The following is a 22,822-nucleotide window of genomic DNA, read 5'->3' as shown; positions in this document are numbered from 1 at the left end:
ACTACATAGCAGTCTCCATGAATGATTATAAAAGCATGCTTCTGGGGGTCTGTCTGAATGAACACCATCTACCTGATTATCCTCTGCATTACTCCAGCTCTATGGTGGTATATGATTTTGATGAAATCATTGAAGTTATACGAGCATAGAATTAGAGTAATGAAATGGTGAATCGGTCCTCATGCTTTTTAGTTATGCAATCCCACCTCTTGTGCCCGGTGCTCCATTTTTCATCAAATGTCTGGTGATTGCCTTCTGAGTGAGCAAGCATTTTCACAAGCCACAGTGGGATTTCTGTGACAAATTGGATAGCTCCCTTCTAGCTACACATGGGATCTGCCTTCTAATTTAGAAGACAATGAATCTTTCCAAGGTCCTACTTATAAAAGTCAGTCTCAATCATTTTTTCAAGCTTCAAGTATATCATGCTTGAAAAGAAAAAGTTAGACTTCAGAGGCCTTCTGTAGTTTGCAAGCACTGTGCTTCAATGTTTAGTTCTACCCAGTGATCAATGATATTTTTAGAAAGTTAGGGACAGTTTTCTATATCTATTATAAAAGTATCCATTGTAAAATAAGCAAATGTTCGTTAAAGTTAATTCCTATTGAGATTTCCTCCACACCAATAATATTTTTACCTAAAAGCAAGATGTTTTAGTACAAGGGGGCTAAATGTTTCAATTAGAAAGCAGAGACAATTGCAGAGAAGTAACCGTTTCTGCACTGCTTAGTAAGCTATTAGGAAATGAAGTCACTTTCCCTTATTGTAGTGACATGGTTTGAGAGAATCAGTCTGTTCAGAGGCTATCGACGGTGCTGAACTGCTGAGTGCAGTTGGCTTATTCTGAGCTGGAACTAAATGTTCCTTTGTGTCTAAAAGCTAAATGAGAGCTCAGTGACTTAGTGGATATAATACAGGAACTTTACCTTGCGGACAAGGATTGAAGGCTAATCTACAACCCAAATGGCATGGGTTTGCTGCTATCATCACCTGTGACCAACAGATTTGAGCAGGCAAGTTTTATAGACGCAGGAAATAGATGCTTATTGGTGCACACATTCATAGCAAGGTTGATGGGAGATGCATGTGAGAGTCTCGGTGCAGAATTATGTCCTGTAACACAAATTCTAGCTGCCTCATATGGACTACAATGCCCATGAGCACCACTAGCACTTGAAATATGAAACCTCACTTTAGTGATGCTCAGTCTATTAAGTTTGTTTATTTTGCAAAATGTTCAGTGTTTATCAATATCAATGTTAAGATCTGAACAGATCTGAAAGTTGGATTTTTCATTTATTGTGGAAAATATGCTAGCTACAGTTGCATTTGTTTCAAGAAATCATAAAGTTGTATGTTCATGGTTTTATGCTGGCACTATTAAATATTTAATAAGTCTTTACATTTGGTAGCTGTGACCACATTAACTTGATTATGGTCAATGAGCTCTGTCCCAAGTCTCAATAATTCTGCGCAATATGTCTTGATTTATGTACAGACAATCTAAAACGAGATGGGACAGAGTAAATTTTTATTTTGAGAAAAAGAGATCTTTCTTTGTCAAGAAAGCATGTAGCTCACTTTTGCAATATGTAACCTGGCAGAAAATTTCCTCTTCATCACAACTAGGTGATCTCTGTGCATAGTATTAAATGGATTAACTTTAGTGGCATTCATTTGTACCATTTCTTATTGATTCTTTCATAAATAACTTGTAACATGCAGCCTTTTACATACTGCCTTATTTTTGCCTTGCAAAGCCAACATTTCACTACTGTAAATTCTGAGAAGTCTGCCTCTTGTGTTGAAAGTATTTCGTCTAGGGAAAGAATTTATTTCATTTACATTTGGGACTTGGCACTTCCTCTTCCTGTGTAATAGCATTGTTATTTTTCTTGAATGGAAGAAACATTCACATAACAAAAATTGCAATCCAGCTGAGATTTCTGGCCAGCTGGAAATGGCATAGATTTCCTGCTTGTGTTATTTCTTGCCATAAGCATTGAGTAAAGGTGAGATCATGCATTATAATTGTCACCAGGAATTTCTTTGATCGTGTGGAAAAGCAAAAGTTTTACCTCAGCATTCCTTCCAGGTAACTTTTTTTTTTTTTTAGTCTTAATCACAGCATATTACAAACTGGAAACACAATGTTACAAATTTCCTGACAAACTTTGATATAAACAGTAAAATTACATTGTAGTAAATTTCAGGTTGTGCAAACTTCACCAGGTTTCCTGTTGAATTCAGGGTTAGGATCTTTCATTTTTTCAGGGCAGAAAGAAATTAACATGGTAGTTTCAATTTTTGCAGTACAGCATATGTTGTTCTTTATTGTACGGGGCACATTCCCCAGTGTGAGCTATCGATACATTTTTTTCACGGTAATTGAGTGTGATGAGTGATGTGTTCCTGGTTTGGTTTTTCAGACCTCAGCAGTAACACAGCGGATAAGTCCCTGCTCCACGCTGACCAGCAGCACTGCCTCACCACCAGCCAGTAGTCCCTGCTCCACCCTGCCTCCCGTCAGTACAAATGTTACAGCCAAGGATTGCAACTATGGGGCTGTTACCAGCCCTACGTCCACTCTGGAAAGTAGAGATAGTGGTATTATAGGTGAGTAATGTTCTTCCTTTCTCTCTCCCCTGCTCCAGCACTAACCTAGGAGATGATTCTGCATATTTGTCTAGCAGGTGCTGCTTGAGAGTAGTTTTTTGGAAGTGTCTTTATATATATGTCTTTTTGCTATTAAACAAGACATGTTAGCATTATTCACATTTATACCATCTAAACGGGCGGGAAGGATTGTTTCTTTTTCGAGTGCGGATTCCTATGGGAATTCCTCATGCAGATATGTATATGCCTATGACTTGCAAGTAGTGTCCGTGGTTCTTTGCCTGCACCCTGGATCTCCTTCTGTTCAGCACCAAGGGTATATGGGGATGTGCAGACTGACACTCTCCAGTTCCTTCTTAACACTAAATGATGTGAGTCAGAATTCTCTGAAGCTTAGCCTTCTATAGTCTTCATCTCTGACAATATAATTGCATATAGCTTGTTAGTGTCTTATTTTACTCAGTTGGTATAACTTAGTTTTCCTCGTCCTGGGGGACCCATCCCCCACCTTTGAGAATAGGATTGGGAGAATTCCAGGATTTAAAAACAGTGTCTGTTGTCCTTATAGAATCAGAGAATCCCAGGGCTGGAAGAGACCTCAGGTGCCACTGCACCCAGAAGTTGGCTTGCTTGGCTCCCCCCCGCCTTTACCTGCGCACACTGCCAGCTGCTGCTGCTGCCGTGCGCGCCGTTCGCAGGTGGGCGGGGAGACGCCCGGGCGTGACGTAAGGTCATGCCCTGGATTTTAAAACTGAAAAGTACCACACTGCCACCACGGTGCACGTGGTTCGCAGTCCGGCCCTGCAGAAGGTAGGGGAGGGGTAGCGGAGGCAGGGGCTTGGACGGGGAGGGAGTGGAAGGGGCTTGTATGGAGAGGAGGGGAGAGGAAGAGGCTTGTGCGGAGGGGGAGGAGGAAGAAAGGGGAAGGTACCAAGAGACAGGCCGAAGGGGAGACAAATGCCAAGGGGCCAAGTACAGACAACAAGGAAAAGGGCAGAAGGGGAGGTGTCAGTGGGAGGGGGGACTGGGTGATGCTGGGAGAGGAGAGGAGAGGGGAAGGGCATTGGGGGCTAGAGGGGAAGGTGCTAGGAGAAGGCTTGAAAGAAGGGGTGGGCATGAGATAGTCATGTGTGAGGGCACAGAGGTGTGAGGAGAATGGTGAGGGGATGGGCATCAGGGAAAAAGAGGGCAAAGGGGGTAGGGGCAGTGAGGGGATGGGGAGCACCAGGAGGGTGTAGGTCTAAGGGAAGGTGCAGGTGCCAGGGGCTACTGGGGTGAAGCAGAAGGGCAGACATCTGCAGGGGAAGGACTAGCACCAGAGGAGAGAGGCAGGGCAGGTGTGTAGAGGGAGGTGTTAGAAGAGGGGATGAGGAGGGGTAGCTCACTTGATCAGAGTGGAGCTACTGGAGGAGTGGGCACAAGGGGGAGAGAAAGGCTGATGGAGGGGGGCAGGTTGCAGGAGCGCTGAGGGCAGTGAGAAGGGCAGGAGTCAGGACAGCAGAGGAGGGTGAGGAGTTGGGGGGCAGCAGGCACCAGGGGAGATGATGGAGCAAGGAGAAGAGACATGGCAGCAGAGAGAAAAGGTAAAAGTTTATAAAATATTTATTAATAATGTGGTATGCTGCCCCCGGCCAGTTTGTTTGCACCCCACAGTGTAGTTTGGGTTTATGTGGGGATCAACACATGGCCGGCGAGTGGGAGCCAAAACAAAAAAGTAGTCAGTGTAACGATCCTCTGTTGATATGTGTTTTAGTAGTTAAATTCTTGGACTGTCATTGCTCATAAAAAGAAAATCAGGTAGAAATCGGGTAAATATTGCATTTTATTAATATCATCAGAACTGACTTAAATGGGGCCTGTGTGTTGTGTAGTCCTGCCTTAATCTTTGTGTTCATGCTTGTCAGTGTGAGGGAAGCTATTTGTATATATTTGCTTGCATATGCAACCACACTTAAGTTGAGGCCCTCAGCATGTTCTGTAAGTATCAGTGTGGCCCCTGGTGCTTCCAAAGTTGAGTTGCCCTAGCTCATCCTTGACAGGTGTCTGTCTAACATGGTCTTAAATATCTGCAATTTTAGCCCATTGCTTCTCATCCTAACCTCAGAGACCAAGCAGAACAATTTTTCTTCCTCCTCCTTATGATACTTTTTTAGATACTTGAAAGTGCTTTCATGTCCTTCTTTGGTCTTCTCTTTTCCAAGGTAAACAAGGCCAAATTCTTCAGCCTTTCCTCATATCTCATGTTCTCTAGATCTTTCCTCATTTGTGTTGAACTTCTCTGGACTTTCTCCATTTTCTCCATGTTTCCTGAAATGTGGTGCCCAGAACTGGACATGATACTCCAGCTGGGGCCTAATGTAGATGGCTCATTCCCTGCCTAGGGGACATGAGACTGGGCAGGTTAATTTCCAATTCTCCTGTTTATTCTTTTCCTAAGCCAGGAGGGCACAGTAGTTCTGATGGGGGTTGGAGAGGGGATGGAAGCCAGAGCCAAGATCAGTGGGCCCATTGAAAGGAGACTGGACATGTGGATGCCTTGGGGGTCAGCAGCAAGAGCCTGCATTGGGAAGCCTTTAGAGGTGAATGTGGCAGCATTGAGACACCACCCAGAAGCAGGCGCCACAGACACTAACTGCAGATTCATGGGACGGCTCTCTCGGATCTTGCACATGTGTAAGATGATAGATCTGCAGAAGGGGGAGCAGTGGTATAGTGAGGGTGCCGGAGGGGTCAGTTGACCCTGGGAGAAAAATAATATAAAATTTAGCTAAAAATAGATGTGTCATGTCTTTAAAAGGAATACCATATCTCCTGCCTTTTGTCTATTTTAGTCTCTTTAGGCCCCCGGTTACAATTTTCAAAGGCACTTGAGTGACTAAAGTCATTTTTGAAAATGACTAAGCTCAGATTTTCAAAGGTAATTAAGCTCCTAAAGAGACAGTTGCCAACTCAGATCTTCAAAGATATGTATCTGATTTACACACCTTTGAAAATCTGGTCATAAGTGTCCTAGTCATTCCTGAACGTGAGCTGTAGGAGCCCAGTCCTAATTCCTTCAGATTTTTTTTTTTAATTTGAACATTTATCTACACTAATTCCCCTCCTTTCTCTTTCACTACCCAGTAAATGCATGGATCAAAATTATAGGTGCTTTGTGAATATGCTGACTTGAGAATGGAAAGATTTCATATTGTCATGTATGATTCCTGGTAACCCATCTCAAATATGAAAAATTAGGTTGATACCTGTTCATATCAGGAGCTGTTGAATTCAGTTTACCATTTGCAGTATCTCATTAGGATGTTTAGTGGAGAAGATATTGGTTTTTTTTAATTTATTTATACTTTGTGCAAAGCATGGGCTCACAAGAATTCCTCCATTGTTTTACCACGAGTCTCAAAACATTTGGTGTTTTTCTAAAGGTGTGGAGTCAATTGATTATGTAGGAATCTCAGCTTTCATTTAAAAAAAGTTCTCTATACTACTGGGCCTTCAGCTAAGGAGGAAAGCTTTAAAACATGAACCCTAAATACTCAAGAAACAAAAGGCCAATAAACATGTTTTATTTTTAAAATATCCTATGATTTGTAGACCATTCTCATAACTTTGTGTAGGTGTTCCTTGTGATTTTGGGGTTGGCAATACTGCTCTTTGATTGGTGAATTTAGAGAGGTCTCTCCCTTCAGTTTTCCTTTCCACCCTCCTTTTTTGTCACAGATCATCAGAGAATCATAGAGACAATGGAGAGTAGGGTAAGTCCATGACTATGGTTAATAACTGGTCGGGGTGACTGATTATTATCAGCCAGTGGTCTGAATGAGCTATCTACTGCCATCTGTTAATCAACTGTAGGAAAAGGCTTCATGATCAGACCTTATTTATTTAGACATACCTACTTTGCCACAGAGATCAGTAGACATACTTGCTGTGTCAAGGTGCTCAATTTTGGCTCTTTTGGGTTGAAATTCACTTAAGACTTGGAGCTGAGGGAATGAAATGTTGTAATCCATATTATATGATTAAAAGGTAAAAGACCTGAACTTAATATGACCTGGCTTAGAGTCTACCATAACTTGAACACTAAGCAGAGGATAGTGTGTCACATCTAACTGAAAGTCACAGAAGATGGAAACAGGTTTTATTTCTGGTGGTGTAGAGTCTATTTGGGAGTCCTCAATTATATCTGACACTTTACATCCAGTGTTTAAAGGCAGAGCTAACTAGAATCAATCGAGAGTCCTTGTCTTGCCTCAGTGATCGCTTGAGCAAAAATCATTGATAAAATCTTGTGTAGACTGACCTTGGACTCAACATGCAGGCAATATGTGTTGAAGGGCAGTGCAAAGGAGGCAATGGTGGTGAGGTACCATATTACCTAGTGAAATCATTGGTGCTGAAATTACTAAGGACTGGAATTTGACCACAGAACTGACACTTTCTTAACAAAGACTCCATTTTTGCTATTTAAAAAGTAAATCGACAAAACTGTTCGAGCTGGGCCCTGCACTTCCTAAAGCCGGCCCTGCTCTTTGGAATCTCCCTTGAGGAAGTTGAAGGCTGTTATCAAATCCCCTCTCACTCTTCTGTAGACTAAACAAGCCCAAATCCCTCAGCCTCTCCTCATAGGTCATGTGCTCCCGCCCCCTTGTTCCTCCTTAGTCAGTTATGCCACCAGCAGTGCTTTGGGAAGGGGTATCTCCACCAAGTGCTGTCTGTCTCACTTTTTCCCACCTGAACCTGAGAGGGATGAAAGCTCTGACTGAAGAAGCACCTCACAGAGAAAGCCATGAGACCCCAATCAGATCCAGGCTGGGAGAGCCAGACTGTGCATTGATTAGAACTGTGGTCACCAACCAGTAGATCGCGAGCTACCGGTAGATCTCAGGGGCTCTAAGAGTAGCTCCTGAGCCCTCTCTGAACTGCGCACCTGCGCAGTACATTTACATTAGATTTCCTCATGTAATGTAGGTGGGGCTTCAAGGAAGGGGCGGGGCAGTAGATCTTCGCCTGTTCTGAGACTTAAAAAGTGATCTTGGGTGTAAAAAGGTTGGAGACCACTGGATTAGAAGCTTCAGGGGGTAGCCGAGTTAGTCTCTACAGGATAAACTTAAAAAACAAAAACTGGTCTGGTAGTATTTTACAGACTAACAAAACATGTAGATGGTATCATGAGCTTTCATGGGCACGCTCTCCACTTACCCCACCCTGGAGATAAGTAGGAGGAAGTAACTTCTAGACAGCAGCCTACTCATTGTCATTCAGTTATTTCTACCTAAATAGACCGTGATTGAGTTCTAATGACCTGCCGTTGTCCCTGGTACCAAATATTTAAAGGCTTGTTAGCAATGGTGAATATATAAAGACAGACTTTTGTTAAATAGCAATTTCCATAGTAATAAATGCATAATAACTTCATAATATATGCCAGAATTTAAGTTGTACAGAGCTTCCTCAAGTCATCAGAGTTGAATTAATATTCCTAGCCTAGCAGTGTTGTGTCTCACATTTTAGAGGGATTATGAGAATTGCCTGGGGGCAGAGATGTTCTGGTTTCATAAGCCAGCCTCTTTTCCTCCCTACAACAGCCTGAGGCCTTGTCTACACTGGCACATTTTGTTGCCACAAACTGCCTTTTGTTGACAAAACAGAGCACACCCACTACAATGAAACTTGTGTTAGAGAAAACACCAAGTTTTGTCCACAAAAGCCTACACTTCTTGAGAGTCTTTTGTCTTTTCCCCTCTCTTTATTGTAGACAAAGAGCCAGTGTGGACTCTGTGGTTTATTTTGTCCGGAGACCTGGCTTCCGCCAATATCCCACAATGCCTGCCCCAATGGCTGTGATCAGTGTCTTGTGATCTTTGCTGCCCTGCAGGCATGTGCCCCTCCCCTTTCAAAACTCCGGGAAGTATCTGACAGCTAAGTGAGCTGCTCCATTTGGGGAACAAAGAACGAATCACTAAAATGCTTCTGTTCTGCCCTGCACTAAAAAACCAGCAGCAGGCAGACTGAATCAAGGAGGGCTGGAGAGACTGCTATGCTGCTTTGACATTCCTCAGCACGGGGAGCTCAGAGTTAGGAAGGAATCCCATGAAGTACAGGGATCAGCTCTGCCTTCCCACAACACTGCACTGTGGGATGCTTCCCCATAATGCTTTGCTCTTTTGTGTCATTAGTGTGCTAGCAATGCGGCCGTGAAATGTGGACAATAGGAAGCAGAAAAACGGGTTTGACCAATTTTTGCTTTTGGTGATTTTCTGCATGTTGACAGCACGTTTGTCCCCAAACCTTCCCAGTGTAGACAAGGCCTGAGCCTTCCTATGAGGCTGCTGCTATTTTCACTTAAATCCTCTTTCTGCTTTAAAAGGAAATAATTGATATTCAGTGCCTCTAGCCCTAGTGTTTGGTTATGGAAAGGACAATGTTAACAATGGGATAGTACTTTGGGCTGCAGAGTTTATATATCCTATGACTGACTCTGGGTAGCACATACATGTGACTTTTCTGAACCTTTAGGAGAGCAAGCTCCCCTTTGTGCCCCCAAAAGTCTGTCTCGTTTTCGTTAGCTCCACCGTTGGCAAGACTTATCTCAGTGAAGAGCCAGGGTGGATTTAACACAGGTTTGTATAATTGTGTGTATCTGTCTAGCACAGTGGCTCCCAACCTGTAGTCCATGGATCCCTGGTGGTCTGTGATAGTACTGCAGGGCATCCGTGGAAAGTTTAAAAATAAGGATTGAGAGTCTGATCCTTACTTTTCTTTTTCTTTCCTTGCTTTTCTTTTCCTTTTCTTTTTTTTTCTCTCCGTGAAATTTTACTAGATTGAAAAGAGGTCTGGATGCTCAAAAAAGTTGGGAACCCCTGGTCTAGCTTATTTTTAGTAATTATTTCATCAGTGCCACCTGCATATTGGTACCTGTTTATGTAGAAGAACTTACAGTACAAATGTATGTTTTATTTCAACTCAACATCTGCAAAGACACAGTTGGAGGAAAAAGAATTTCTACGTAAAATCAAATGGGATGTTCCTAGCTCAGTAGCTCTTTTGGCATGTTTCAAATATATATGGTTGCTGATAAAGGAATTCTTTCCCTTCATACAAAATACGACGAGACTGGAACATTCCAACTGACAGTGAAATTATTACAAGTCTTACCACCATTACTTATCTACATGAAAAGGTGAGGGAGCTCCATTTTCAAAACTGATATTTAGAGGAATGGATATGTCTTGAAAATGAGCAGAGGGCTGGAGCTTGGAGGATTCTGAGTTTAAAGAAGGTTCATTACACTGAAAAACTAAACAGACTGAACCTTGTATTCACTGGAGATATGTTCAAAGTAACTTACTCTAATGCCAGCAATACAATTTATTCAGGGGCTCAGTGGGCATAAGATGTTCATTTAGGATTCGTCTACACTGCACCCTCAACTCAAAAAAAGATACGTAATTTATGCTATGCAAATTGTGTATTTTATTTCACATCTATTTTGAAATAGCGTCTTTTGAAATTTGGCGTGTCTACACAGCACCAAATTTTGAAATTGCACGCTATTTCGAGCCATCCCTTAACCCTTGTGCAACAAGGTTTACTGGGATGGCAAAATCGTGTGCCCCTTCTTTGAACGAGCACAACAAAACATATATTTTTCACCATCATTAAGTACAGCCACAGCTGATAGAGACTGTATCTTGATTGAAGGCTTCTTTCGGAAGAAGCTTTTCCAGAAGAGATCTTCTGAAAAAAGTCTTCTGAAAAAGAACGTCTATACAGTAAAAAGGCTTCTTCATCATAGAAAGAGGTTTATCAATGTCAGAAAAACCCCTCTGTTCTTTTTATTTTTTTTCAAAAGAACGCAATTGCAGTGTGGACATAAGTGAAATTTTTTCAGAAAAACTCATTTTCCCGAAAAAACTCCACAGTGTAGACATACCCAGAGATAACTGTGTCCTGCAGTTGTAGGAAAAATTCCAGAGAAAGATTTCTTTCTTTCTTTCTCTTACCATCCAATGCCCAGTTTTCCTTCAGTTGCATTTTTTTATAGTAGCATCAAAACCTAGTACACAACAATGAAGTTGCAGAGAAAAGAGAGAATCGGGGTCAGAATGATGGGAGGGAATGCAGAAACCAGTGAGAGGAACAGGTAATCTTTTTCTCCTGTGAACCACTAAACCCTTTTCATTAAGTGACAGAGTAGCTGGTGAAAATGTTGACCTGATTTTAACCTCTGACTAGTTCCCAGCGGTTTTTCTGGCTCTCACAGTATAAAAGCAGTCAGATGTTAATTTTCAAAGACTGCTACTGGTAACAGAATCATGTGCTTTTGAAACCTTGTACATCACATTCCAGCAAGTTCATCTACTAACACCTTAACTACAATGAAACAGTATGCAAGACTACAAAATAAAATGTAAAACATCTTTAATGGCATGCAAAGCCTATCAAATTGGTAGTAGTCTTCTAGGGACATTGCATTGTACAAACTCACTGTTTCCTTAAATATTTTTTAAAACTGTTGTTTTGTGTTTTGTCTCTTTCTGGGAGAAGTAACCTTTGTGACTGTGCTGTCTAAACAATCAGCTTAAACACTAAGGGCATGTTTGAACGGCGGGGGCGGGGAGGGGGAAGGTTTAAAAAAGGATATGTAAATTCTGCAGGAATTTGCATATCTTCTTCCAATCTCACTTTCAAAAGATGATCTTTCGAAAGTGAAAGTAGTCTGGACGTGCTTTTTTTCTGGAAAAAACCCTTTTTTGAAAAAAAAACTGCATAAACCTCATTTTTTAAGGAAGAGCGTTTTTTTTTTTTTAAAAAGGAGTATTTTTCGGAGGAAAAAAACACGTCCAGACTACTTTCACTTTCGAAAGATTCTCTTTTGAAAGTGATATCCTTTTTCAAAAATTCTATGGAGTCTAGACATAGCCTAAGCGAAGGGCCCTTGCTCCAAAAGTTACTCTGATGTAACAGTTTTCATGCTTGCTTCGTTGTGTCCTCTGACTTCTTTATATCTAGTTGCATGTTAATGAATTCTTCTAAAGAGTCTGCATCAAGTTAGATAATGCTGACAGTATAAAAAGTTGGCTTTGTTTGGAAATAATTAAATACCTTAAGGACTAAAGAGGCACTCAAAAGATATTAAATGTGTTTGTAGTCCTAGCCCTAAAAATGCTTTAATTCTTGCTTTGTGATTACTGTTTGTTAATGGTCAGTAAATTTCCTACCACTGCACAGTCTAGATCCTTTTAATCAAATTAATGGGTAAATTAATGGGTAAATGGGTAGCAGGTTTAAAACTAATAAAAGAAAGTTCTTCACACATCATGTAATCAACCTGTGGAACTCCTTGCCAGAGGAGCCTGTGAAGGCTAGGACGATAATAGAGTTTAAAGAGAAGCTAGATAATTTCATGGAGGTTAGGTCCATAAAAGGCTATTAGCCAGGGGATAAAAAGATGTCCTTGGCCTTTGTTTGTCAGAGGCTGGAGAGGGATGGCAGGAGACAAATCGCTTGTTTTGTCTTCGGTCCACCCTCTCTGGGGCACCTGGTGCTGGCCACTGTCGGTAGACAGGATACTGGGCTCGAAGGACCTTTGGTCTGACCCAGTATGGCCGTTCTTATGTTCTTATGTAAATGTGCCATCAATTTGAGCACCTCGATGAAGGAAACGGGGAGATGTAAAGGGTCGAATGGATTTACTATCGACTTAAATACAACACATATCACTTGGGGTAGATCTAGACTACAAATCTCTTTTGAAAGAGATCGTCTAGACAGACACAAGAGTTTCGAAAAAGCGATCCACTTCTTCGAAAGAGAGCACCCAGCCAATCTGGACGCTCTCTTTCGAAAAAGCCCTGTTTGTGTACAATAATGCCTTTTTTCGAAAGAGCTCTTTCGAAAAAAGGCATTCTCCCTGGTAAAAGTAAGTTTACCGATTTCGAAAAAAAGTTGCGTTCTTTTGATTTAATTTCGAAAGAACGTGATGGCATTCTAGATGCAGGTGAAGTTTTTTTCAAAAAAAGACCACTTTTTTTGAAAAAACTCTGTAGTCTAGACACACCCTTGAAGATACTCATTTCTTTCTCTATTAAATTAAAAAGCACAGATTGACTGGAAAGAAAACTGTGTTTAATTTGTGTGTATGGCATCGTTTGGGGGAACTATCAAGAGGTGAACATCCTAAACAATTAATCTACTATAAAACGAAAACGTTTATTAAGAAAAATATGTCTATAATACTGTCCAGTTACAAAATGCTTCCAAACATAGATGAAGAGCCTACAAAGGGTTTGTAGTCTAAGAGCCAGTGTCTGCCTCTTCCTAACATTGAGTAATGCCCTGCTTCGTGTGTAGTCAGCAGGACTGCTTATGGAGTGAGGTATTACTCATCATGAGTAAGGCTGGCAGAATCGGGTCATTAATAAAACAAATGTGTCAACACATCAACATAGTGAAATTGGAAGGATTATTTTAATAAGGAGAAGGGAAGAAGAATGCATGAAGAGTAGAATTCAAGGAAGAGGGATAGGTCAGGTAGCATGTTAGCATGGGGAGATTATTCTAGGCACAAGCATGATAGAAGGAACAAAGATGAGTGGGGAAAGGGTTATGAATGAAGCAGTAAATTGAGTGGATTGGGCAGAAGCAATGCTGCCAGCAATGATGTTTTTATCCTGAATATTGCAGTGTTTGATGTTTTCCTTAACGTCCCAGTGGTAGGGACGTGATTAAATGGGCAACTCAGCTTTAATTGAATTTCTAGCATTCCTGGTTGCAAAGAAACACTTGAACCCTGAAGGTCCCAAACCAAATTGGCAAATAAAAATTAGTCACATTTATTTAAAATCTTGTGAAATGTTAGACAGACTCATTATTTTAATGGATGTGACTCACGATTGTTGAACATTTCGGGGTTGACATTTCTGAAAGAGGAAGAAATTAGGAGGATTATTGATGGTACAGGGGTAAGTAATTCCTCTGGTGCAGAAATTAAATCAGGGGAGTGATGTGGTTAAATCACAGTGGAATGATATTAGTCTAAATGACCCTTGTAGCTGTGGTCATCCTTCTAAAAGGGTGGCTGCCCCTTTGCTAGAGTCCAACATTCCCATCCACCCATAATAAATAGAGGGTGTGAAGTCGACAGAGAGTAGACGTGTAGTGCATGACACAAACACACCTCTTCAAATGCAACAAACTCTGTGCCCTGGATAATTTGATGGTGAATTACTGTACTGAAGATTTAGCTCTGATACAGCCCTTGGTTCAGATTTTGTATTTATTAAGGACACGTTTAAATCATAGGCTTTTTAATTTTATATGGTATTTAATTTTAATTTTTCTCTAACCAGGCACATTTTTGCTTTTACCTTCTTGCCCTGCAAAAATCGTGTGTACTGCATTAACCCTTGATTTATTTTGAAATAACTCCCCTTATTTTGAAATTAGAAGCGCAGTGTACACACTACCAAGCCCATTGTTTCAAAATAACAGGTTGGTTATTTCAGAATAATAACTCCTGCTTTTCTCGAGGAATAATGCTTATTTTGAAATAGTTACCACTGCTGTTATTTTGAAATAACTACTCCCCAGAGTCATTAAAAGTAATTACTCCCCAGTATTTTCTGGGGCTCTAAGTTGAGGTAGCACACCCATTTTAAGGGAGAATTCCTTGGACTTATTTTGAGGCTTCCCTTTAGTGTGGACATGCTATTACAAAATAGCTATTTTGGGATTTATTTCAAAATAATTTCCTAGTATAGACATGCCCTAGTTGTGCTTTCACAGTGCCGTTTATTTTGAGTTCTCCCCATTAATACCACCATAGACCCTTGCAACAGTCTATTTACAGTATCTTCTGTACTTTTGGCCCTCTCTTCAGAACCTGAGGGGAATAGAGGTCTCCCTTCTCTGAAGCCTTTGTGTGACTGGACTCAACTAGCCCTGTTCCCCTTTCACCCCAGCGCTTTCTTCCTAATTGGGTCCATATCCCAGCCAGCCCACCAGCCTGATTATCTGTTTACCTCAGCCAGCTTTCTCTGGGGGGTTAATTGGCATCAGAATGCAGGCTTACCTGTTCACTTGCTGTACTCTGCCAGAGATTCCCTTTAATTGCCATTAGCACTGACTCCTGCTTGAAGTTTGGGCTTTTTGTACTAGATTTGTTCAAAATATATAATAGACATAAAAAAATGCTTAACCTATGTATTTGCTTTTTCATGAGACAAATGCAAGTAGAAAGTAAGGACTATTTTATGCCATTACCATGACATTTGCAGCAAGTAATCTAGGATATAAGCATGGGTGTGTCTTTCATGCAGTAGTGCTATTTTAGCCAGGCCTTATATTTCCAGTCTCAATATCAAGCATGAATCCCTGCTGCCTTTGATGCATAAAAAGTTTTCTGCTCACCTACTGATTCATTTGTAAATTTAAAATTTAGAGCAGACAAAGTAAAGGGTCATGATGATGCCACTGTGAAGGTATTTGTAATACAGGCAGTCCCCGGGTTACGTACAAGATAGGGACTGTAGGTTTGTTCTTAAGTTGAATCTGTATGTAAGTCGGAACTGGCGTCCAGATTCAGACACTGCTGAAACTGACCGCCAGTTCTGACTTACATACAGAATCAACTTAAGAACCCCAGGCGTCCCCAAGTCAGCTGCTGCTGAAACTGATCAGCAGCTGATTCCAGGAAGCCCGGGGCAGAGCAACTCTGCCTGGGGCTTCCTGTAGTCAGCGCTGGTCAGTTTCAGCAGAAGCTGACTTGGGGACGCCTGGGGCAGAGCAGCTTGGGTGCTGCTGGGTTGCTCCAGTAGCGCCGCTCCTGGGTGCTACTGGACCAACCTAGCAGCACCCCATCTGCTCTGCCCCAGGCGTCCTGATTCAGCCGCTGCTGAAACTGACCAGCAGCGGCTGAATCAGGACCTGGGGCAGAGCAGCTGGGGTGCTGCCAGGTTGGTCCAGTAGTGCCCAGAGCGGGCGCTGCAGGACCAATCGGCAGCGCCCCAGCTGCTCTGCCCCAGAGTCCAAAACAAAAGCCTGGTCTGCTGGGGGGGGGGGAGCACACTAGCTGCACCCCCCCCCCCCCCCCAGCAGACCAGGGACACGGGGAGCAGAGCCTCTGAGGCTTTGCTCTGGCAAAGCCTCAGAGGGAGGGACCCCGCCGCGGCTGCGGCTTCAGTCCGGGAGCCTGTGGTCTGCTGGGGACGGTCCCCAGCAGACCACAGGCACCCAGATTGAAGCGGCAGCAGCGGCGGTTCCCCGCGCCTCTGAGGCTTTGCTCTGGCAAAGCCTCAGAAGCGCGGGAACCCGCCCGGTGCCCCTGGTCTGCTGGAGACGGTCTCCAGCAGACCAGGGGCACCGGAGCAGCTTACGAACGGGGCTTTCTCGCCCCGACTTCCGGGGCGAGAAAGCCCCGTTCGTAAGTGCGGATCCGACGTAAGTCGGATCCGCGTAAGTCGGGGACTGCCTGTATTTCAAAATCCTTTATTTACTTCCTGCCGCTTATAAGTTTGCCTTGCGACTTGAAACTGAAATTGGTTTGCTTGTCTCTCTCTCATGGACTTGCTGTCACATACGGGATTTCTTCTTTGTATTAGCCACAGCCATTTTATTTCATTTTAACAACATGACCATTACATCACTTGTTTTAGGGGAAATTACACACACAGAGAGTTTATGGGAACTTTTAAGTCCCTCTCTTAACTAATGTTGGTTTAAACTTTGGCTTTGCTTAGCAGAGAGAAGTCTTTGCACGTCCTGTCCTGTGAGCACTTCACAATGCTCTATGTGGCATTGCTGTGGAAGCCATTACTGTTCTGAAGAACACTTTCTCTGGGTGCATCATGTAGCTGCCCAACACTGCCCCTGTCCCATGGGTACAGCCATACATTCTATCTACCAACTTCTGTATGCGGCAGCCTTGTTCACATGAGACAGTGACACTGATGCCCTTAAATGGATCCTTTTGTGGCTGATCCACTGAAGGCTTGCTTAAACTCAGACATAATGTGCAAGTGAACATGTTTTAAAACTGTAGCATGACACAAGGCAAATTTTACTTGATCACATCTACCAACTTACATGTTAAAATAGGTTTGGTCTCCTAGGCTCTATGGTTTTAACATAAATTGAAATGCAGCGCATAGGCTTAGGTACCTTGAGAGAGTTCACTTTTTCTTTAAAAAACAACAATAGTTTTTCATTTTCAGGAAGCAGCGTAAGTTTCATTATTATAGCCAGTGCTGGTAATGCTCACCATAGTATTTGAATGCCACTTTGCATGTTAAGCTTCTAGTTCCTTGTGCTCTGAAGTTTCTAAACTACATTGAGACTGAAATCTTCTAGGCAAGATCTTAGCCTAGGGTAGACCTGGAAAGTGTGTCTAATTTTCCATTGTTTCCAATGGTACTGACACCACAGGCTACTTATTAAAGCCATTAAATTCCTCACCATTCAAACTTGTCAATGGATGACACACAATTGAAATGTGTTATGAATGACCAAAGTATTGAACGGGTTTGTTGCATGTCAGGCCATAAGTGACAGATTTTAATGGATTTTAATTTAGGGTCTGAATTAAATAAGACAGTGTCTTGTTGCGTTTTTAAAAAAGAAAACCTGAAAAATAGAAGTCTTACTCTATATTTTAGAAATGTGCATCTGCCTGTCTGTCCGTCCGTCTGTGAGTCCATTTATTCAAGAAATCCTACTAAATAGAGGTATACCGCTTCCTCTTATCATAACTTAAAGCAAGGTCAGAGTTTGGTTGTGTCAGGACAATTGGATGTGCCTGGAATTCAATTATTGCGCATAAAATAGGAAGGGAGGGGTCTGGAAGAGGGACATCTACTGTAGAATGAGCACAGGTGGGCTGCAAGAGGCCAGAGATGGGGACCCGGACAGCTGTAATCCCATTGGGCCAGAAGGGGGCAGGAATAGAGAAAGGGACAGCTATCTACTATGTATTTGAGAGAGTCTGTCTGTGTGTCTGACTGCATTTCCCTCATCAGGGGACATACACCAGTCTCCTGGCGGTGCCCAGGCCATGGTCAGGCAATTCTCACATGGCCCCAAGCTGCTATAGTGAGAGAGGGCTGCATCCCGAACCCCTCCTCCCTAACCTCACCCCAGAACAACGATTTAAATGAAGAAAAGCAAACTTTATTTGAGTTGAGGACCCAAGCAACTCTGAGTAAATCTTCTAGTTATATCGTATGCAACCCTAAGGACTCGCGTGGATCACCAGCAGAATTTGTAACCTTCATCTGTATATGCTTAGCTGAAACCTTTCTCAGTTGAGCTCCGGGCATTACTGTTGTCTTCTATGTGCAGCAGCATTAGAAGCAAATTGATACACATTTTCTGAGTGGTTCACATAATTGTATGCTAGACAGCAATAGAATGCCAGAACTCGGGATTCCTGAGTTCTTTTCCTGGCTATTGAAGGGAAGTGCTGTCAAGTGGCCAGAGCAGCAGTTACGAGCAGTATAGCAAAGCACATAGATTTGGCATAAAGCATCGGTTTGCTCAGCTCTGTACAGACATTTTTTAATACAAGATTCCAGTCCTAAGGCGTTTGCGGTGTAAATTCTCTGGTTATATTTGTGAAATTCACTGCTCCTCCATTATCCCATTTTCCAGTTTGTAGGTCCTAGAACACATGGCTGTTCCTGCCACCATCAAATGTCGAACACAGGCAATTTAATATAAAAATGTGTCCCTCGAGAAAGCAGATTCTTCATTATTAGGACTTCCTACTCACTGGCTATTGCCACTATTAGAGTTATAGAATTCACAGTTCAGACTTACAGAGCAACTAAATCTCTAGGGATTTACACTAACTACTTTGTTTATGATTCATTGAATCTAACCAAAGTAATGTTATCAAGGGAAAATTGTTTGCATAATTTGGAGGATAATTTAAACTATAATCAGATGCTTTTATTACAGGATTTATATATCCGTGTACATATGTATAAAATATTTGGCAGAAAAATAAAGATCTACAAATAAAGATCATTTTGTCATTCTGTGTTTGCTGTAGTACAGTTCCTCTTCAAACTGCTTCCAGGTATCTTTTCCCCAAAACAGAAAAATAAATACCTTGGGCCAAATTCAGGCCTGGTATTTTTAGCATGGACATATTTGCATTTTAATGATGCAAAGGCAGAGCTTTAGTGGGCCTGCATTACATCAAGCCTAACATTGGGTACCCAGTCCCCACACAACTGCATATGGAGATTACTCCTACAAAGTACAATTAATTTGCAGCAGGGACGACTGTAAAGAGATCATGGGGGTACGTGCTCAAACACACACACCATCGAAACATAGAATCTGTCCTGGAAGGACCTTGCTCAGAAGCCCTGCCCATATGAGATTTTAGACTGAATTCGGCAGCTTTGGGGGAAGAGTTGGCACAAATGCTTCTCTTTTTGGTTGTACGTATTCAGCTAGTGCCTTAATACAGTGTTTCTCAACCTTTTTTTTTTTTTTATAAAGTATCCCTTTTTAAAAAAAAATTGTAAGTACCCCCTTTAAAAAAAATAAAATTAGAAGTACCTCTAGTACCTACAGTTTTCAGACACACACAATTTTTTTTCTACCATTGCAACACATTTGTTTAAACAACTTAATCGTAGCTGGGCAGGTGATGTAATTTTTGGGTATAAAAAGTACAAAAATAATAAAGCACTGTAAAACTTACAACAAAAATTCAATTTTCTCCAAATTTCAGTTGTGTTGAAATACCCCCCAGACTTCTCTCAAGTACCCATACTACTGGTTGAGAAACACTGCCTTAATATATCCTGAAACCTAAATAATTAAGAAGTCATTGTCCTTCCTGCATATACAAGTTTTATTAACTTTTCTCCATGTAATATTACATTGAGACAGACTCATTTAATGTAGACAGACCCATGTTCTCTAAAATGATTATTGAGAAGTGGTAATTTTATAGCTCTGATTGCCTGCAATAGGCACAACTCATTCATTGTGCCATTACTTACGTTTTAGTTCTTCTCAGGGACTTGCACTGCATGCTAATTCAGAATGCTGAGTTTTAGCAGGTTTTTTTTTATCCTTTTAAATAAAATTAAAACAGTTTTGGTTTAAAACAGATCCCAGAATAGATTGAAGCCACAGAGCAACTGATTCTAGGCTGCATAGTAGTACTTAGATCATCCAAGGTCATTCAGAAGGTAAATTAACCCACAGGGAACAATCCCAAATACCTGAGTGAATGATGAATTTACACATAAAAACAGCTTAATTTTAAATCAGTAAAAACTACATTTCAAGTAAATACATATTAGCAGTTAGGAAGGGGACCTTCAGAATTTATTTTTCATTTTCTGTTGCTGGCACATTTAAAGCGAGATTATTGCTAAAGTTCCTCTCTGTAAAGATGTTTTGTAGTCCACAATTTGTGCTATTTGGAGATTATTTCTTTTTATTGATGATGTTTCTGCAAAGATTGATTGGAAATACATTGAGATACATCTTTGGCACAAATTAATTTTTACACAAATATGTAGCACAGTGTTTCTTAACAATACAAACTAAGACTATGAGATGGAGATTCTAGAAAAGACATTTGAAAACATGTTTCCCAATAATTAAGCAGTGTTTAGGAGAAGGGATCTGTTAAAACACCTGTTTCTTCATCTCATTTTCCCATATTTTAGCATATAAAATTGTTTTCCTGACAGATAATGTATATATAAATGCCAGCTCTCTTGTAGTTGTTTCAAATTTCAAAATGTGTTACAAACATTAATCCTTGCAGCACCTCTGAGATAAGGAAGTATTGATCCCATTTTACAGAGGGAAATACTAAAGGCACTGAGTAGTAAAGTGATTTGCCCAAGGATCCCAGTAAAGACCTTTGATTAGAACTCAACTGTTTCTGACGCTGTCCTGTGCTTAAACTGCATGGCCACACCTTTTTAGTAGTTCCAGTTTCCTTCTGAAATAATCCAGTGGTTCTTTAAACCAGGTTGGCATTTTTCTTGGATTTTGTACACTCGTTTTGCAGTATGTTTATTTGTAAAAGGACTTCAATCTCTCCTTGTTAAAAAGACGATCAGCTGTTGTGTCCTTCTTCTGTTCAAAGACAAGTGGAATCTGCAGAATAATGGCATTCTACTATGTCATGGTGCACTGAACTCCTCTTTGCACTTGTAGATGTATGAGATGGTCTTCTTGTGCAATCCACGCACCTAGGCTATGTCGTCACTTCAGGCTGCTTTCAGAAGCAGCTTTTTTCGAAAGAGAAGCGTCCACACTGCAAAAGTACATAGAAAAAGTGATCTGCTTTTTCGAAAGAGAGTGTCCAGACTGAATGGACACTCTCTCACATGTAAGCTGTGATTGCTATGGACGGAATGGCCACCAGAGCACCTGTGCTTTTTCCTCTTTCCTCTTCTTCCAAAAGAACTCCCTCTTCCCCGTCCACACACACCTTTTTCCGAAAGAGCTTTCGCAAAAAGGCTTCTTCCTCATAGAATGAGGATTACCAATGCCAGAAAACCCCCTCTGATTTTTTGATTTTCTTGCGGAAGAAAGCAATTGCAGTGTGGACATTCCTCAAGTTTTGTTGGAAAAATGTCTGTTTTCCCGACAAAACTCTGTAGCATAGACATACTCTGATTGTAGTTTGTTGGCTCATGTAATGGCACTTAGACCACTTAAAGTGAGATATAAAAACAAGGGAGGTCTGTAGTGCAAGCTGACAGCCTGCTGGCTTTATAGCTCAAGTTGTAGAGGCTCATATACTAAGCTCTAGAGGTCCCAGGTTCAGATCTGCCCAGTGGCAGTTACATTTGCACGTTTCCTTTTGGTTTTAGAACACTAGAAACTCTCAAAAATCAGTGAAATACCTAAAATCAAATCACAAATAGTTCTTGTGAACTAACAGGCACAGTAACTGCTGGGATGGCATCTCTCTTGTCTTGTTCAGAGTACAATAGCTTCCCTATGCATTCCTTCAGTTGTCTTTTTCCCCCTTATTAGGAAGCTTGTGACTTTATATATGAAAATATAAAGCCCTGGTTTTCATATTATCTCACTACAAATATTAAATGTCAGCAGACACAATGGGCCAGATTAATCCATGGGTACTTCCACTGAAACTAATGGATGCTCAAAATGCTATTATTTGGGATGCTGTGGTTCAAATTGTGTGGGAAAATTCCTTAAAATCCTATTTTGTGAGGTGAACTGTTCTCTTTATGAACTGAGCTTTAAGTTGAAACTTGGCAAAGGAAGAGTTTTAGCCACAAAGCATATGCTTGTTTGGAGTAATTTTGTGTTTGTTTTTACCATTATAAAAAAAAATTAAAACACTCTTGTGGTTGTTAACGAGACCACACCAAATCCAAGCCATTATGGCTGTACATATCTCTTGCTTTAGAAATGGTTCTTTGTTTGAATGCAAGGCGAAAGGCTTATTTCAGAAGACAGAGCATTATATTAGACCAGTGGTCCCCAAACATTTGAGGTTGCCGGGCACCAGGAGGCGTGGCCGTTCACCCGCCGGGCGCCAGGGACACTTGCGCACCCGGGGGTAGGGCCCCCCCATAGCCGCATGCCCGGGGCCAGTGCCCCCTCCAAGGGCCGCACACCCGGAGCCAGTGCCCGCCCCCAAGCACCGTGCACCCGAGGTCAGGGCCGGCGTTCCCTCCCCCAAGCGCCATGCTCCCGGCGCTCCCCCAAGCACCGCGCGCCCGAGGTCGGGGCCGGCGTTCCCTCCCCAAGTGCTGCATGCCCGGCGCTCCCCCAAGCACCGCGCGCCCAGGGCCAGCGCTCCCCCCATGTGCCGCGCGCCCAGAGCGCGGGCAGCCTATCCACGGCGCTCACCGTGCGCCATGCGCCCGGGGCCGGCTCCGGCACCGTGCATGCGCCACGTGCCCGGGGCCAGCCAGCCCTGAGCACTTGGCGGGCGCACGCAAATGCCCCGTGTTGGGGACCACTGTATTAGACTATTTTGGAAAACAGATGTGTGATCCTTGCACTGTAAACAGAGAGTAATTAATTCATGTTGTGTTGTCCTAAGATATGTGGAAATAGCTTGTTGAATTTTAGACACATTAGGTTGGAGAGTTAATTACAGTGGTTAAATGAAAATGAAAGCATTAGAATTTCAATGGAGGAATGGTTTAGAAATATATACTAGTTATATTTGTAGACCTAGAATACA

At 42.0% G+C, this 22,822-nt stretch overlaps 1 protein-coding gene across 16 annotated transcripts in view; it reads left to right on the top strand.

Moving 5' to 3' along the window:
* TANC2 (tetratricopeptide repeat, ankyrin repeat and coiled-coil containing 2) overlaps positions 1-22,822 on the top strand; it is a 702,540-nt gene that overhangs the window by 514,736 nt on the left and 164,982 nt on the right. For 15 of the 16 annotated variants that reach the window (XM_089774011.1, XM_089774007.1, XM_089774012.1 and 12 more), the window contains one exon: positions 2,430-2,616. In XM_089774011.1, coding sequence (XP_089630137.1) covers positions 2,430-2,616 — 187 coding nt within the window. Of the gene's footprint in view, positions 1-767; positions 1,014-2,429; positions 2,617-22,822 lie in introns of those variants that run through there. The other variant, XM_089774017.1, reaches the window with a different exon arrangement.

This window comes from Pelodiscus sinensis, chromosome 29 (assembly GCF_052426305.1).
Source record: "Pelodiscus sinensis isolate ZL-2025 chromosome 29, ASM5242630v1, whole genome shotgun sequence".
Lineage (NCBI taxonomy): Eukaryota > Metazoa > Chordata > Testudines > Trionychidae > Pelodiscus > Pelodiscus sinensis.
The sequence above is the reverse complement of the archived record's forward strand: the minus strand, read 5'-3'. Positions and strand labels throughout refer to the sequence as shown.